At 53.2% G+C, this 17,472-nt stretch overlaps 4 protein-coding genes across 4 annotated transcripts; 3 read left to right on the top strand and 1 right to left on the bottom strand.

The window, feature by feature from the left end:
- Window positions 1-1,159: 1,159 nt before the first annotated feature.
- Window positions 1,160-2,314, top strand: J4E90_008303 (uncharacterized protein; the record flags this gene model as incomplete). Its single annotated transcript, XM_051437832.1, has 1 exon — window positions 1,160-2,314. The coding sequence occupies one exon, from the start codon at window positions 1,160-1,162 to the stop codon at window positions 2,312-2,314; it is 1,155 nt and encodes a 384-aa protein (XP_051288643.1).
- Window positions 2,315-4,769: 2,455 nt separating this feature from the next.
- On the top strand, window positions 4,770-5,914 carry J4E90_008302 (uncharacterized protein; the record flags this gene model as incomplete). The annotated part of the gene is made up of 2 exons (XM_051437831.1): window positions 4,770-5,402; window positions 5,462-5,914. The coding sequence occupies 2 exons, from the start codon at window positions 4,770-4,772 to the stop codon at window positions 5,912-5,914; spliced, it is 1,086 nt and encodes a 361-aa protein (XP_051288642.1).
- A 3,375-nt stretch (window positions 5,915-9,289) lies between these two features.
- Window positions 9,290-14,765, bottom strand: NPS6 (NRPS; the record flags this gene model as incomplete). Its single annotated transcript, XM_051437830.1, has 2 exons — window positions 9,290-14,576; window positions 14,761-14,765. The coding sequence occupies 2 exons, from the start codon at window positions 14,763-14,765 to the stop codon at window positions 9,290-9,292; spliced, it is 5,292 nt and encodes a 1,763-aa protein (XP_051288641.1).
- A 1,923-nt stretch (window positions 14,766-16,688) lies between these two features.
- On the top strand, window positions 16,689-17,448 carry J4E90_008300 (uncharacterized protein; the record flags this gene model as incomplete). Its single annotated transcript, XM_051437829.1, has 2 exons — window positions 16,689-16,697; window positions 16,900-17,448. 2 exons carry the CDS (start codon window positions 16,689-16,691, stop codon window positions 17,446-17,448), a joined length of 558 nt encoding a protein of 185 aa, XP_051288640.1.
- Window positions 17,449-17,472: the final 24 nt, after the last annotated feature.

Below are 17,472 nucleotides of genomic sequence, written 5' to 3'. Positions count from 1 at the left end.
GATATCACGAGGTTCAACAGTAACATGGTAGGAATGAGGCATGGCTAGTACTTAACGCTTGGGTAGAGAGATCAAGTATCGACCTTCACAAGTAACGACGAAGACGTATACTACAACTGCTAAGTCATACCTACAAGGCTGAACAACATTGTGAACAGCTATGAAGGCGCAATTCTTCCCTATGATACAGAGTATCTGTTTTGACATTCTGTCTTTTTGTACGCGGGACCGTTAGTGGAAATCTTCGTAAAGTTACAATCCACGACACGGAGAATTGCCCAGGTGGTGGTTCCCACCCCACGTTGCACAATGACGCAGACTTTGATCGTCGCGGTACAAGGGTTATGAACTCAGCCCCGCGGGGTAATCTCTTTCGAGATTCAATAGGTATATGCTGGCAGAGTGCCTAGGCGACGCTTTCAATTGACGGAACATCTGGTCATGCTTCGATAAGGACGTAAACATGCTCGAAGATCTTTTCCTTAGCAGTCGCGGAGTTGACGGAACTGTAGCTATCCCTAAATACATAACTTGGTGGCATGATAAAGATTCTGATAACTGCGTAGCCGCGCTGAACGGTCGAGTGTGAACCTTGTACGTGCAGTGCTAGTACGGGAAGGGACTCAAGCAGCGAGAGATGCCTGTCGTGCGATAATGCACGACAAAACATGCTTACGCCCAGCAATGCAATGGGCAAGACATATATGATGCGTCGCGAGACGAGATCCGCATCGCACAGTATTCCCCCTCCTTCAGTGTATTCCGTCGTAGAATGGCGGGCAGCGTTGACGATGGCGGGGCCAGCCCCACGCTGAGCAATTACAACAGCCTCGTCGTGATTGGCGTACCAACCGCACTACTGCTAACACACCTCATCCGTGTCGCACTGCAATGGTACCGGCTATCGCACATTCCCGGTCCCTTCTGGGCATCAATCTCCAGCTTTTGGATCATATCGCGATCCCTCCAAGGACGACTTCCACGCGCGACGAAAGAACTGACGGACAGATATGGCCCGCTGGTACGCGTCAGCCCAACCGACCTGGTCACCAGTGATCCAGACATTGTGCGCAGAACAACGGCAGTACGGTCTGAATACACACGAGGGCCATGGTACGATGCGATGAAGCTGGAACCTGGACGCGACAATCTCTTTTCGATGCGCGACGAGACGGCGCATTTGAAGTTGAGGAATAAGATGGCTCCTGGCTATTCCGGGAAGGAGAATGAATCTATGGAAGGCACCGTCGATGAACAGGTTGCTGCTTTCATCGATTTGATCGAGAAGAAGTATATCTCGACCGCGACCGAATACCGACCCATGGATTTAGCGCTCAAAACGCAGTACTTCACACTGGACGTCATCAGCGCTTTGGCATTCGGGAAACCGATGGGTTATCTAAAGCAAGACGTCGATCTCCACGATTACATCAAGATCACCACGACATACGTTCCCGTTATGATGGCGCTTTCGTACGTACCTTGGCTGGCGAATCTGCTGCATTCGCGCCTGTTGAGAGGCGTGCTTCCCAAAGAGAGCGACAAGCTCGGTTTCGGGGCCTTCATCAACGTGGCAAGGAAGGCGGTCGCGGAGCGGTTTGCATCCGAAGATTCCAAGCCAAAGTCCGACATGCTCGGATCTTTTATTCGCCATGGTCTCACACCAGAAGAAGCATCGAGCGAGGCGCTCTTGCAGATTATCGCTGGTAGCGATACTTCGGCGTCTACGATTCGCGCTGTGATGCTGCATACGCTGGCCAATGCGTCTTCTTATAGAAGACTACAAGCTGAGATCGATAACGGCATTGCTGCTGGGACGATTTCCTCGCCCATTACGGATACTGAGGCGCGACAACTACCGTACCTTCAGGCTACTATCAAAGAGGGCTTGCGCATTCTGCCTCCGGCGAGTGGGTCGAACTTCAAAAGCGTTCCTGCAGGCGGTGATATCCTTGCCGGCAAATTCATTCCTGCAGGCACGCAGATTGGGTCTTCCTATCTCAGCATCCAGCACTCTACAGATATCTTCGGTCCAGATGCTGAGCTCTTCAGGCCAGAACGTTGGCTGGATGCTTCGGAAGATCTCGCACGTCTTGCGCACATGGCCAATACCGTGGAGCTAGTCTTCCACTATGGAAAATACAAGTGCTTGGGCCAGAACGTTGCGTTGATGGAGTTCAACAAGGTTTTTGTCGAGCTACTGCGGCGGTTCGATTTCTCCATCGTACATCCGCACGAAGCGGCGAAGATATACAATGCCGGGATGTGGATTATGGAGGACTTTTCGGTCAGAGTCACACGACGTGCAGTCTAATTAAGACATGACCAGGGCTGAGTGAGATGCGCTTCCCATTGCCGTAGTGCTGATGCACTTGTTAGGTCTTACGGCGGGTTGCGGCAGATGTCGACATAGCGGAAGGGAGGGAACCGACATGTCACCGAAAGTATCGGAAGCAAGGTTCATGTCATCAATCTCGGCCTCCGGGTAAACCATGTCCTGTATAGACGCACTCAAAACCAACGTCCGAACAAATTGAACAATGTATAGGCTGTCGTGTAACTTGACATTTTAGGTGAATGCGATGAGTCTTACGACTGTAAGACGTAATGAAATCGACCACTATAGGCTCAATGCGCACCTCATAGATGATGACGACTCCATATCGAGACAATGTACCGCATACCGAAACTACGGAGTTCAGCGTGGCAGGAACAGGTCCATGTTGAAGTATATCGAGAAGCATGCGCCGCAGTATATACTCGGCTTCCCAAACCCAGCATCACTGCGCCAACCAAAACTGCTGATCGAAGCGTGGCAACGGAAAAAAGAAGGCCTGCACGAAGAAGCATTTGCAGTTCTCGGCTTCTCAGACCTAGATCGCGGAAACCGCTGATCACCGCGCAGCGACAGAATTCTTCTCCCACAGGTGTCAGAGAGTACTCGGTTTCCAAAACACCATCTGGGTCGACTACGAATGCCTGCGAGGCGTAGCGCGGGTTACATTGCTGATGAGAGCACAAAAGCATCATATGCTCGATTTGCCACGTGCACGCATCGCGAGCGGTACCAGTACCGGTGTTTTCCAATCCAGCCGTGTGACTTTCCTCGTTGGGGACGCTGGCGCTGGTAGGCTCTAGTGGGTTATGTGTAACCGAACAACAGTCCCATGAGGCTGAGACACGCCCTATAGTAGCGCGAACATGCGTTCTACACATAGATTGAACGTTTTTCTTCTTTGCTCATGTGGCACATGCCCGTTGCGGCATTGCTTGGGTTTGCACTGGTGAGTTGTATGGCGGTGAAGAAGCATCGCGGCACGCCGGGCTCGCCGTTTCGATTGCTAAAAAGAATCTTACACGGGATGGTTTTTTTTCGCACGCCTCGCAGGTACTAAGCTCAGCCTTCTTCAGCCCTCGAGCAGTAGTGTTATTGTTTTTCTCGTGTCGGCGCTGGCTAGCGCTGAGTAGCTGGCGGGGTAGACCGTATTCCTCCTTCGCCCTCACGCACTTCCCAACATCATCACCATGCTGCCTTCGTACTGTGGAATTGGACCTCGTACGACGAGGCATGGAGGCGTGCGCGATGCGAAGTGGAGCTCGCCACTCAAAATAGACGGCCGATAAGCCTGTGCGCGAGGAGATTGCGATGGGGAGTTTGCGTGATAAGACGATAGTGGATTGTTCGGGATACTTTGTGCGAGGTTATTCCCGCTTGTGTGTGGAGCGCCTTTATGTGAGGCGCTGGGGGTTGGGTGTTTAGCGACAGGAAGTGCATGCTGGCCGCAGATCCCCCTTTCAAATCACAGCCACTTTGTTTGCAACGGCAACGGCTGCTATCTTGCCGTCACACAATGGATTGTGGCATTCTAATCTCAGCTGAACGGGCGAAGGTCGATGCTAGCAAATCCTTCTGGCAAGATGACGCTGCCGTATTCAATTGACAACTCACCCGCGCGCGATGTGACAGTCTGCATGACAGTAGCTATGGCACGCTGGCGGACGCCATATTGACCGGAGCATTACTAGACATTGCTAGATACCGAGGGCGTTCCTGAGAGCTATATTTGGCTGCACGGCATCTGGAAGCGAAGAGAAAAACACGATGCGCCATCCAATCATGGCGGCCCTGCATTCCGGCAGCCGGCAGGTCCGCCTCGTGAACGCAGCGTGGGCAGCCCAGGAAAAGCGACAAGCTCCACAGTAGTTCGTTCACGTCAGCGCGCTGACAATTTCCGCGCAACTCGGGGTCGGCTCAGGCCCAGGAGCCACGGCCAGCAGCATTATCCTCGTGTGTAGACTGTCAAGCCCGAGGTTGGCCTGACCTGGGCGCCCGGCCATCGTTTGATGAGCCACGGCCCAAAAGCAGTATAGCCTCCCACTTATCATTTGTTCCCTCTGCTGTAGCTCGCGCACGCTTACTTACTTTCCAATACTACGTTGCAGGCCTAGGCCGAATTCACGCCCACGGTACATGCGTGCTTCGTATTTCCATGACCGATCATCAGGTGTCGCTGGTGAGACGGCTCGTCAAGCGCACTGCGAATGATCTGCAGTACGAGGCGCGCGCGCTGTGGATAGTCGGGCGGTAAGGCGGAAGATGCAGGTCCCAGGTATAAGGATGACTGGCCGTCCTGCATGTCGGGATCTTTTTGTACAGCTCGCTCAACAATCACACCAAGCAACCGCATTCGCTTTTAGGTTGTTGTCCTTCGCTTTCCTGCTACTGTCAATCGGGATCTTAGTACCTTTTTAATACTTATACCTTAATCATGCGTACCTCAATCTTGTCCGCCACCTTGGCTGTTGTAGCCAGCGTTTCTGCGCTTCCATCTCCTCAGGAACTTCCCCTGACCAAGCTCATCAAGGCCCTACCCCTCAACATCTTCGCCGAGACACCAAAGTTCGTTCAGCCCGTTCCTCTCGCGGATGCCAAGCGGATATTCGAGGAGCACAATGCCACACAGCCAGAGGAGCCTGCTGCGCAAAACCAAAACTTCCGCGTCTCTACTCTCGCTGCCGCTGCAACATGCGCCAACCCCCGCGTCCGCGTTGAGTGGGACTCCTACCCTGACAGCAGCAAGCAACAATTCGTGGATGCCATCAAGTGCTTGATGGGCCGCGCTCCCTCAGGCCAGTTCCCCGCGGCCAAGAGCCGGTATGAGGATCTCGTCGCCCTCCACCAGACCCTGACACCCAACGTGCACGGAAACTCCAAATTCTTGCTCTGGCACCGATACTACACCTGGGTCTTCGAGGACATTCTACGCTCAGAATGTGGCTTCAGCCAAACCATGCCCTGGTTCGACGAGACCAAGTACGCCGGTCGCTTTTCGGCATCATCCATCTTCTCAGCCAAGTGGTTCGGAGGCATTGCCCTCGGCGGAAACTGTGTAACCAATGGCGTAAGTACAACCCCATTGTCCGACACGCCTCCTATAACCAAGCAACTAACACTCTGCAGGCATTCGCCAACCTTGCCATTAACATTGGCCCCGGTTCAGGCAACACGCCCCATTGCCTTGCCCGCAACGGCGATGCCGCCAAGACCCAATACTGCAACTCCGACTACGTGAACCAATGCAACGCCTACGGCGACTTCGCCGGCATGGCTCAATGCGCAGAGGGAGGCCCCCACGCCTGGGGCCACAACGGTATCGGCGCTGTCATGCAAGACACGTACGGTTCGCCCGCCGACCCCATCTTCTGGCTCCACCACGCTTTCGTCGACCGCAACTTCCGCATCTGGCAGAACGCCAACGGTGCTCGTGTCAACACCATCAACGGCAACGACGCATCTGGCCGGGCCCTTACCCTCGACACCAACATCAACGTCTACGGTATCCGTCCTGATGTCAAGGTCAGGGATGTCCTCGACACCACTGGAACCACGCTGTGCTACAAGTACAACTACTAGAACTTGTTTGGCTTTTGTGCTTAGCGTTGCTTGGGTGGCAGTGCCCGTTTACGCCTTTTCGTGTTCTTAGCGCTTCTGTAAATATTTTATTAGAATGACATGTGTATCCATGAGAATGTCCTGTCTATTGTGAGACTATGTGCGACGAGTACGATTGGGTCGCATGGCCCCTTCATGTAATGAAAGTGGCTGAAACAGGCGACATTGTAACAGTACTGACGGCATGTAAGACATCGACCCCATATCCTCATCTTTGCAGGTTCTGACTGTATCTCACATGAAGATTATTGCCAAAAGCTAGTTCTCTTGTAGTGCTTCTTACTGTAAAGCACCCTAAGAATATACGCGATGTTCCATGCGCGACCCTGACGAACAGTGGCGTAAAGGTAGATCTCCAGGGCGAGCCTTTTAGAAAAGCTCATCAGAATGGGCTTTTCCGTACTTGATGTATCGTTACTATGATGTGACTGAGATTGGGGGGAGTTCGCAATTGTCGATCGCAAAGTGAGCGTTGTGAGCCGTCAGCGGGCACTGCCCTCCACTGACGAGATAATTCTCAACATCAGCGGCGAGCTCGTCGTCCTTCTTGTCCAGTCGCCATCCAAGCACATCCCCGTTTTCACCAAGCGTTCCCGACACAGTCGCACGTTTCAGCGACAAGCACTCCGCTATCTCTTTCAATACACCCGGCCATGCACAATGCTGAATAGACCTCAATGGTACCTTGGGCTTTTCTTCTGATGCGTCGTTTGGGCCTGCCGTCCAGGAAATGTCGCGTAGCCTGAGATCCTTCAACGTGGAGCTGTGTCTGCTCAGAAGTGACACCAATGTGTCCGGCGTAGCAGAAAAACCAGACAACGATAATTTCTGTAATTTAGGCCATGCAGTTTCAGCAGCGAAAACGTGGCGGATGCTTGCAAGTGGTGCAGTAGTGTCCACTGACCCGTTCTCCAGGCCGACTTTGAGACTTTCGAGCTCTGGTAGACACGCAATGAACATCTCCAGGTTTTCCATTAGTAGTTCCAACGTCCATTTAGTACTTTGGAAGCGCCAGTCACCGGAGAATCCAAATATCGTGATGTCCAGACTTGTTAAGCAATGTAGTTCACCCGGCTCCCATGAGGTGAAAGCCTGAGGTTGTACTCTGTCTAACTTGAGTTTTCTCAGCGAGGTTTTGCAATATTGCTGTATAGTCCGGAAAGCCTCCACCCCTGGTAGAGCATAGAAAGCGTTGATACCTTCTCCTCTACGCAACACGGGAGGTACGGGCAAAGCGCGGGGTAGCGTATGTGCCACTTTTCTCACACCTCGGTGGGCCTGCGAAAGCTGACCGTTGACCATGTGTATCGAACGCAAGTTTTGAAAGTTTCCAAGCGCCTCGAACTGGCTCATCGTTTGTCTTGCGATTCTCTCGTCCTTTACTTTGTCACCATACGCCTCCCACTCTCGTCGGTCCTCCGCAAGCTGAGCATATAACGGCTTATCTAGCTCTTGTGAGTCGCTGCGGCGATGTCGGGGCATGAAAAGACCTGCTGTGAAGTTCCAGTACCACTTCCATTCGTGCATGCCCTCGAGGCGGTAAATATGCCATAAATTGTCGTCCCAGAAGATGGTCTTGACACATCTTCGAAGTCGATCATTTGCACTGAGCTTCTGCAAGCGATCAATGCTCGCAGTACTGTAGTGGAAGATAATCGTGTTGAAGAGTTCTTCGGTGCCTGTCACGCACAACTGTTTGCTTGCGAGCCGATAGTGTGGTAAATCGTCACGGTGGACGTATGTTGCGATAAGCCGATGTATCTCTGCGGGAAGGTGCGGCACTTCGGCTGTCATATTGAATATCTGCGGCAGAAACCGGGCAGTGATGTTGGGGTGCGCGCTTCAGGCTGGGTGTTACCGTTGTGCGTGGAGTGGAAAAGATCATTTGGGTGTCGCAAGGCAGACGCGGCATGATGGAATGCTGGGCAATCACGCTAACCACCAAAGCACGTGCCCTGACCAGGACGCGTTCCTTCCCGACATCGATATGCTATCTGGGCAGTCTAGGAACAGATAAGATTGAGGATAACGACGGGATACAATTTTCCATAGAATCACAAAAGATGCCGGGCACCGGATTGATCTACAAGAGAGCGCAAATCCTGTCTTTGTCCACCGCCAACCGAGCTAACCCATTTGGGCAAGGAGAGAGCCCCTTGCTTTCTCTTCCCAACCACCGCCCTTTCGCGCACTCAGCCACCACAACACGCCACGCTGTCGTCAATCACTCACACAATCCATCCTTGCACCAATCTTGGCATCGATGCGAAAATTTGTAGCCATCTTCGGTACAATAAAACGCCGAGTTCCAAGCTCCTGGCCCAGCGTCGCAGAGGTCAGTTGGGAACGGCTGGCGCATGCATCCGTGGCAGCTCAGAGCGTCATGGGCGTATTCCCCTTGGCAGTAAGTATGAAGGAGCGTCTGGTAGTCTTGGCCTGTAGCAGATCAGCCTTGCGATTCTCTAAGAGTATTGAGGAACAAAGAGGAAGTTGCAAAGGGGTGGATTGGGCGAGGTATCTCGAGAGATGACGCACCTTTTCCCCAAACGACTTCGTCGAAGCAATATGTGCGACCGGGTTCGCCATCGCATTCAACCTGGCCTTGAGCGGGAATAGGACCGGTAAGAGCACCTTGTCTCTTACTCAGTCCTTGTGGAGGGGCCGCTGCTGTAAAGACGGCGAGAGAGACGATTGCCAGAAGAAGATTCATGGTGGCGGATTGTATATCGATCAAGGGGTGAAAACGGTGTATATCAACGAAGAGAGGCTGATAGATGTTGCGACGCAGAATTTAGATGACATGTCACTGGCATAAGTAGGATGCCACTGGGCGTGACGTGGTCACGATAGATGGGCGCCAAAGGCAACAAGGCGATCCGTTAACTATCACAGTATCTCATGTCCGCATGCTCTAACTCGAAACCGGAAATTGTAGCACGAAGACGTCGACTGAGATCAACTTTGTCACACCTAGACTCGATGACAAGCACGTGCGTAACGCTACGCGCACAGTTGCTATAGCATCATCAGGAAGTCATATCCGTATGATGCCTAGCCGGAGAACCTCGAGTCACAACATCAATCTCCAAAGACGCCGTCTAAAAGACAGAGTAGGGTGATTGTGCCCAGCGAACAATGCTCAAGAGTGTTGCATCCATGGCGAAGCCTAATAGGCAGAACAAGGCAAGAAAGAGCGATACTAAGCTAGAGCACATACACAGTCACATTCCAGCAGGAGATGTCGGGATTCTTCACCCGATCAAGTTCGCAAGGGCCTGAACTGAAAACGCATCATAATTTACACCAACGCCTATTACCCAAACACCATAACGCGATCTACATCACACCCTCAAAATCTTCCAAGCTCGGCTTGCTCTCCTCGACAAGTGCATCCCCACCATCGAAGATCTTCTCTCCCGCCTTACCCTTCATCAAGCAATCTAATGCCTCGCCAACCTCCTTCAACACCCCCCTCGCAACGTCCTTCCACTCCTCAAAAGTCACAATCTCAATACCCAACTTTTTTCCTCCATCCTTGACAAAGGCCTGGCACTTCCACTCCCTCAACGGCTCACCATGCGGATACAGCGTTTCGAACTTCGCCTCAACGCCATTGCCGAACGGCAGTTCTTCGACCCAAGCAGGTGCTTGGTGGACAACTGTATCGAACCAGTTGACCTTCTTGGCGTCCCAATCCGTGCAGTTCTCCACGATCTCCATGAAGCCCATAGACTCGTAGGCTGCGGAGGTAATGTGCTGGTGTTGCACAAAGTTCAACAGTTCAAGGTACGTCCAGCTAGACTTGAACGGTACGCGGAAGGGAATGTACTGCCATGTCGGTCCAAAGATGCGATCAGCGTTCGCAGCGCCGATGTTTCTTCCCGAGACGACCTCACCAAAGACTACGTCTTTGAGACCAAGACGCTGTGAAAGAACGAGCGCCCATGCAGCGGTTGGCAGCGACCCGATGGTGATGTTTGCCGGGCGGGCAGAGATATCAAACTCCATGTATACATCCGCAGGGCCGCGGTGTGTGAGCGGAATGTCGGGCTTCAGGACAGACATCTGGGAGCTAGAGAGAAGGTTCTGCCAGTAAGGGATGGCTTTTGGCATGTTGTCTAGAACCACGTGGTTTACGTGCTTGCTGAATGGTATCGTCTCTGGTACGTCGGTGCCTGCGTATAGCGCGGAGAGCTGCTCGTACAGGATGGGAAGACAGATCTCGTCGTATTGGGCGTGGGAGATGCGGAAGACGAGGGTTGAAGCGCCGGTCCTTGCGCTTGTGAAGAGGGTGAAGGACACGAATGACGAGCCATGCGGTTTGGGAGCTTGGATGTCGTGTTTTGTGAAGGCTTGGGCGACTGTGTTGATGTCTTCGTTGTCTGGTACTGCGATCTCGGTGTAGGGAACTCGCAGAGAGGACAGCACCACGCCAAGTACCTTGCTCTCGTCTTTTACAAAGACAGTGCGCAGGACTTCGTTGCGTGCCACGAGCTCTTGGCAAGCTTGCTCGAGCTTCTGACGATCGACTGGTGTAGCGAACTTGATGAGTTCGTAACGCAGTGAGTAGCGTGGCAAGTCGACGGTACCCTCGACAGCCAGTTGTTGGAGCGGTCTTGCAGGATATATATCCGCAATCTGCCATGTCTGATCCTCCAGGTATGCACCGATGCGATCGGCACTGTATAGCGACGCTTCCTTACCGAGAGCAGCGAAAGGTGCATCGATGTTGACATTAGTCTGCGATGCATTTGCTTCCTCCGCGGACGAAGCAAGCTCGGAGAGAGATTGGCTTTGGAAGACTTGCGCGACAGTGATGTTGAGACCTTGAGCGCGTGCATCAGATACGAGACGCATGGCACCGATGGAGTCGCCTCCGAGCTCGAAGAAGCTGTCGCTACCGTTGATCTCGCTCTTGGGCATACCAAGAATGCGGCTGAGGATATCCATAAGCTTATTTTCTTTCTCGTTGCCGGTCGAAGCCGCCAACTCGGATAAAGACTGGCTCTGGAAGACTTGAGCCACCGTCAGGTTCAAGCCTTGTGCGCGCGCATCGGACACGAGGCGCATTGCGCCGATGGAGTCACCACCCAGTTCAAAGAAGCTGTCGCTGGGCTTGATCTCCGTCTCTGGCATACCGAGGATGCGACTAAGAATATTGCACAGCTTCTGCTCGTTTGGCGACGACGCCTTTGACTTGGCATCTTGAGTCGGGCTGTCGATTGGCGAGGTGCCTACACCACTGTCGCTCATGACATCTCGCGGCCTCATCGCCTCTGCATCTCGAGCTTCGGCAGGATCGAGAACAGCGACATCACCCAACTTACTCTCGGGGTTACCCAAGAACGCCGTGATGATGCGATTGAATACAACAAGTACCCTCTCCATAGCGTCCTTGCCGATGCACTTCGAATCAAAGCTGGCCATGACCAAGAAGCCGTTCTCGTCCAGTGTGCACACGAGCATGAGTGCGTATGTGTTGAACTTGAGGGCTTCACGTGCGGCTTCCGCGTCATCAGCGGGAAGGAACGTGTTAGCCGGGGCAGTCTCCATATCGACAGGAGCACCGTCATCGTCCTCTCGGGGATGCAAAACAAGACCTGTGCGCAGATCGCATGCTACACGAGCATCCTTGCTTAGTCGGCGGATGTTCTGCAATCCCAAGTGTTCATGCGGGATCTGCTGCACGGTCTGGGCGTGGACGGCTTGTAGGTACTCAGCGATTGGTCGGTCGAGGTTCAGTCGGACGCGAATGGGAACGGTTGTGATCATGGGGCCTTCGATCTCCACAATCGCGTGTACCGGCGCAGAACGACCTGTCAACGTCTCCCCAAACACGACATCGGGATGGCCCATGTACAAAGATGATGTCAGTGCCCAGGCTCCGCGGATGATAGTTGCCAGAGTAAGCTTGTTGTGCGCTGATGTTGGAACGGTAACGTAGTGTTCGAGCAACGAGTCGGCTTGGGTGACATATCCTTTCTGCGGTAGAGGAGGGAATTGATGCGGGTTGACGCCGTTCAATCGCTCTTTCCAGTAGTCTCGAGCTACAGCTGGGTCAAGGCTGGTGAGGTGCTTGATGAAGTGCTTGAAAGATACAGGTCTTTCGGTCGTAAGGCCGTTGAAAGCGCGGTTGATGCGATCAAACACGAGAGGCATCGACCATCCATCGTAAACAGCGTGATGCATCGTGATGACGAAGTGAGTCTTGTCGCTACCAGCTTCTTGAGCCAGACCGTAGCGGAATAGTGCAGTGCCCAGATCCATAGCTTCTTCGCGGTCGCGTCGAAGATACTCTGCTGGATCATAACCATGCTCGCGCAGTAGTTTGCCGTCCTTCAGGACGACCTGGTAAAGACCACGGCCAGAGACGTTAACGATTCTTGTGCGCAAGATGGGTGAGCCCTGAACTGCGACATCGAAGGCTTTCTTCAAGCGCTGAGCGGTCGCTGATGGCAATGTCGCAACTCGCTGAGCGACATAGGCATCCTGGAACTTGGCCGAAAGGGCCATGAGACCTTCTTGAAGCGGCGTGCAGGGAAGAACGTCCTCGACTTCGTCAACTTCAACACCACACAGCTTGGCAGTTTCGGCTTGTGCGGATTTCGCTTCCCAATCCTTTCCAACCAGCGAGAAAGCAGGTACGTCGTTCGTTGCTTCTTCCGACAACGGTGTTGCCTTGGCAGCCATAGCCGACAGGGTGGGATTCAGCATGATGTCTGGAACGTGTAGCAACAACCCAGCTTCTCTCGCAAGAGGAACCAGCCTCATCGCTCGGAGGGAGTCTCCGCCCATACTGAAGAAGTTGTCGTTGGCACTGAAGTCTGCTTCCCCTCCCAGAAGCTTCGCCCATAATGACCGAAGCTTGAGCTCCGTCTCGGTGGTAGGCTCTTGCTTCTCAGAGATGACGGAGTTGAAGCGCCTGAGATCTTGGCGTGTGACGGAGGTACCGATCTCGCGAAGTCGCTTCCGGTCTGTCTTGCACGACACTAGTAGTGGCATCTTCCAGAGCGGGATGTAGGCGCTTGGCACCATGTAGCCGGGAAGATCGATGGCGAGTTGCTTGGTCATAGCTTTGAGAGCTGACTGGAACTTGGTGGTGAAGCTTCCGAACACGTTTCCGTCGAGATGTCGCATACCGTTCTTTCTCTGCTCGACGAGGAAAGCGACGAGCGTCTGTTCGCCGCCTCCACTGGGCTTGATGACCTCAACAGCGAGTTGAGTGTCTGCGGGGAGATGCTTCTGCATGTTGAACTCAATCTCAGCTAGCTCAATGCGCTGGCCTCGAAGCTTGACTTGCTGATCTTGTCGTCCGACGAAAATGGGTTCACCATTGCCATCAGGGTCGAAACGTACAAGATCACCGGTCTTGTAGATGCGCCCATATCGGCCTGGATAGCTCTTGCTACCTTTGAGCAGGAACTCTGGGTCTTCGATGAACACTTCCTTCGTCTTTGACGGATTGTTGAGATACCCGTCGCCGACGATGGGGCCTTCGATGAGCAATTCACCGACTGCACCCACGGGTACGAGCTTGTTGTGATCTTCGGGCTCGGTAAGCCATATAGCACATCCCTTGCGCTTGCCCATAGTAATGTATGGCTTAGCGGCCACGTTGTCGTTGATGGTTGCACCAACAGTGGCTTCCGATGGTCCATAGGCGTTGACGACCCTGGTTCTTTGGCCCCAGGACATCGCATCGCTAGTCGACACTCCTTCGCCACCTAGAGCGATGGAATCCAAGTGGTCGAGAATGTCTACGTCCAGCGTTCGAGCAACCGAAGGAGTCATACCAGCGAATGTTACGCGCATGTCGCGCATCGCGCCACTCATGTCGTTCATACGACGTTCATCGGAAGGTGTGCAAAGCGTAGCACCATGGGCCAGAGTGCAGAGCATCGAGTCAATACACACGTCGAAGGCATAACTCGCGAAATCCAGCACGCGAGAATGCGATCGATAGCCCACAGCGTCAGCGCGCGGGATCGCACCAGACGTGTACTGACTGTGCGTAATGATGCATCCTTTCGGTAGACCCGTACTTCCACTGGTGAACTGAATGTACAATGGCTGGTCAGGTGATACTGGTGCGAGAGTGGTCTTGGGTTGCTGCGCAGCAGCTGGAGAGTACACCTTGTCGAACTTGGACGCGGAGATGGGGATGATAGTCGCCGATGGGGCGACACGCGCAGCTAGTGTAGACTGAGCTTTCGATGAGATGAAGAGCTTTGCGCTGACTTGCTGCACTACTGCTCGTAGGCGGCCTTCTGGTTGTGCTGGGTCAAGGAGCGCGAAGCATGCACCAGCCTTCATGACAGCCAACACTGCAACCGAAGTCCAACGCGACTTCTCGAAAAGTACCGGAATGATCTGACGCGGCGAGTCGTCCAGCAGTTGTAGAGTCTGCGCCAAGTCGGTAGAATAGTCTTCGACTTGACGATATGTCAAGGTGCCGTCCCAGGCCTCAATGGCGATCTTCTCCGGATTGAGCGCAGCCTGCTCGGAAACCTTCTCATGCATGCAGAACCTCAACTCTGGTTGTAAGGGATAGTTCCAACTCCAGAGCTCATCGAGTTCTTCTTCGGTAACAGGCATGAAGGAAGAGAGGTTGTGGTCAGGGTTGCTGAATAGGGTATCAAGAATTGAAGCAAAGAAATGAAGTTGCGAAACGGCTTGGTGGCGAGACATGGTCGTCGTCTGCCATCTTGAAGTGGCATGGAGAGAGCCCCCCTCCCTTCTGAATGATACTTCAAAAGTCCACTGGGTCATGTCAGTCGTGTCAGGGAAATGCTTGGGCTGGTTAATACCTCATGTAATGATCCATCGTTGAGGAAAAGAGTAGCGTTGTGCGCATCATAGTCCTTTGATCGCACATTGCTGATCTGTGACTTCAAACTCCCGGCTGTTTGGTGGCTGGCGAAGTTGATGTCGGTTGTGTTGATGGTTTGCGAAGCCCGATCACGGCCATCGACCGCGCCCCAAGTGAATTGATGGAAGACATCTCTCTGGTATCGGTGTATGAGTACCGACCATGCAGCCAGAACAGTATCCACGACGGCATCTGAGGTGAGGTCGCTAGGGATTAATGCCCGAATCTCGTTGGCTTTCGAGCTGTGGCCGTTCGTATGCAGAACGTCATGGTCGCCATTCTGGGTTGCGGCCTGCTTGTGCGTCTTCGAGGCGCCATTGCTTTGCACCTTCTTCGCAACATGCTCCTCTGGAGCACCACTGAAGTTTGATACATGCTCGCCGTTGCGAAGATGCATCTTGCCGTCGCTCAAACTGCTATGTGGTCTCTTCATGGCGAGGTCGGTATATATTTTTGGGGAAGATGTGGAGCTGAGGAAGACGTGTATGTTTCCGAGTCCGATGAAGACCCCGGATACTTCTGTAGCAATAGCCAAGCAGTGTAAAGCCGCGAGTCCACCAAGTTCACCCACGATCTTCCGTCTCTCTCACAAACTAAACTCTCCACACATCGCGCCAGGATGAATCTCCGGCACGAGCACACCAGACCGCTTCAAGTGACCCATCATCCTCGGTCGGACAGCCGTCGGCGTCATAGTTTTCTCTTACGACGCGAAAACAGGGTCCACTATATCGCGCCATTGTGTCTTTCTCGATGCAGGCTGTGTTGCGCATCGCCTAACGTAAACACGGAGGCGATGTCACCAATGTGGGATCAGGCGCAGTACCACGATTTAGCCGTAAAGAAAAGCCTCTCCGCCCCTGCACACCCATCCCCACACTTAGCGGATCAGATAATTCTAGCGTGAAAGGCGGCGTCATGAGGCTTCATCTGATAAATTTGATGATGTGGTATCGATGCAAGCGCGGAATTGCCCGATGGAGTAGGAGTCATGCAGGGTTACGTCTTTGGCGCTGCAGATCTTTTTCATCTGATAACGGCCGATGTTCGGAGAACTGCTCGCGTCCAATTACAGCATCAATGCCCGTTGCTTGCATCGATCGACAGCGTCCACCGGCTTTAAGTGTCGTGCATCATTCGTTAGGGATGTTGCTGGTTCAATGAGAAGGGCCGGCCTACAGTATGCACGCTGTACATACGGGATACGGTCATCCCACGCGTGAACGACACGGCAAATTCTCTTGTACGCGCTGATCGCGGCAAGAGGTGGATATGCGCATGGCCATGGTATTTCTCGGATTTGGCGCTCTAGGCGTCATCCGGTTGTACGACGGCACATCCCTCGCCGTGGCCGGGAAGTTTCGCTAAGGACGGATCAGATAACTTTAATCGACACATGCGAGGGGAAGGCACAGGCAGAACGGCCGGTACGCCTCAATGGAGAAGGTCTGGTTGTCATCGGTGGCGTGAGGGTTTTTCGTGTCCTAATGTGGGTCTCGCATTTTAGTTTTGCGCCCTGTAATTTAGCGTTGTGAAGCATGTGGTAGTGCTTCAGTGACAGCCGAGGAATTGGCACAGCTATGGTGCCCGTCCTCCAACTGCTTGGTATCAAAATATGTTGTATGCGTGACTGACGATCTCTGAACCGCAAGGCTGGGCATCGAGAGTGGATCGTTGAATCCGCGTGGTTAATGGGCGATAATGCTACCAAGTTCATGTCTTTGGGTCGAACAGTTCGCTGCAGCTGTCAAACGTTACCAAAACCTTCTGTTTCTAAGTTTACATCTTGACTGGCAGACGGTCTAGATCCTTCCCCGCTGCTCGATCATCCAAACGACACTACACTCAGTCGACGAATCGATCAATATGGGCTTCGTAGTCCTCCCCGCTCTGGTGCCAGACATTAGCGCGGTATACGATGTGCACTTTGCGGCCTTCAAGGACAGCCCGATCACGCGCGCGCTGTTTCCTTCGGCTACCGAGAAAGATTTGACAGACTCAACTTCCGAGTTTCGGTAAGTGCCGGTCATTGAATCGCGTTGACTGTCGGACGTGTGGACTGACTAGGAGAAGACAGGCTCACACCGGCCATGTCTCGGAGTACTGGAAGACCAGTGCAACGCAATACACCCTGAAGTGTGTCGACACCGAAACTAACAAGATCGTTGGCATGGCGCTTTTCGACGTGTACATCGCGCCTAGTGATTGGAAGAGAGGCGAGATTGGATGGCTGGAGGGCAAGGAACGTGAACGGGCCGAGGCACTTGTGAAGCCGCTTTGGGATGCGAGAGAGAAGCTGTGGCTTAATGAGAGATACGTCTACTGCCACGTCATGGCCGTGCACCCGGACTACCAACGGCGGGGCATTGGCGAGTTGCTGTTCAAGTATGAGATGGACATTTGCCGGCAGACTGGGTTGCCCATGTACATAGAGAGCTCCAAGCAGGGCATCAAGCTTTACGAGAAGATGGGAAGCAGAAGATTGAAAGAGAAGCTGGTGCACAAGTCGGAAGACATTACTCCGGAGAAGACCAACGGCACGAGGGAGGACCAAGAGCTTCCATTGTTCGTCTGGCTGCCGGATGGCGCAGAAAAGAGACTACCAAAGTCTGTGGAGCTGGCATAGAACTGGCATGGTGGAAAGCAATAT

This window comes from Alternaria incomplexa (assembly GCF_024043165.1).
Source record: "Alternaria incomplexa strain BMP 0042 chromosome Unknown scaffold_12, whole genome shotgun sequence".
Lineage (NCBI taxonomy): Eukaryota > Fungi > Ascomycota > Dothideomycetes > Pleosporales > Pleosporaceae > Alternaria > Alternaria incomplexa.
This window is presented reverse-complemented; position numbering and strand designations above follow the sequence as displayed.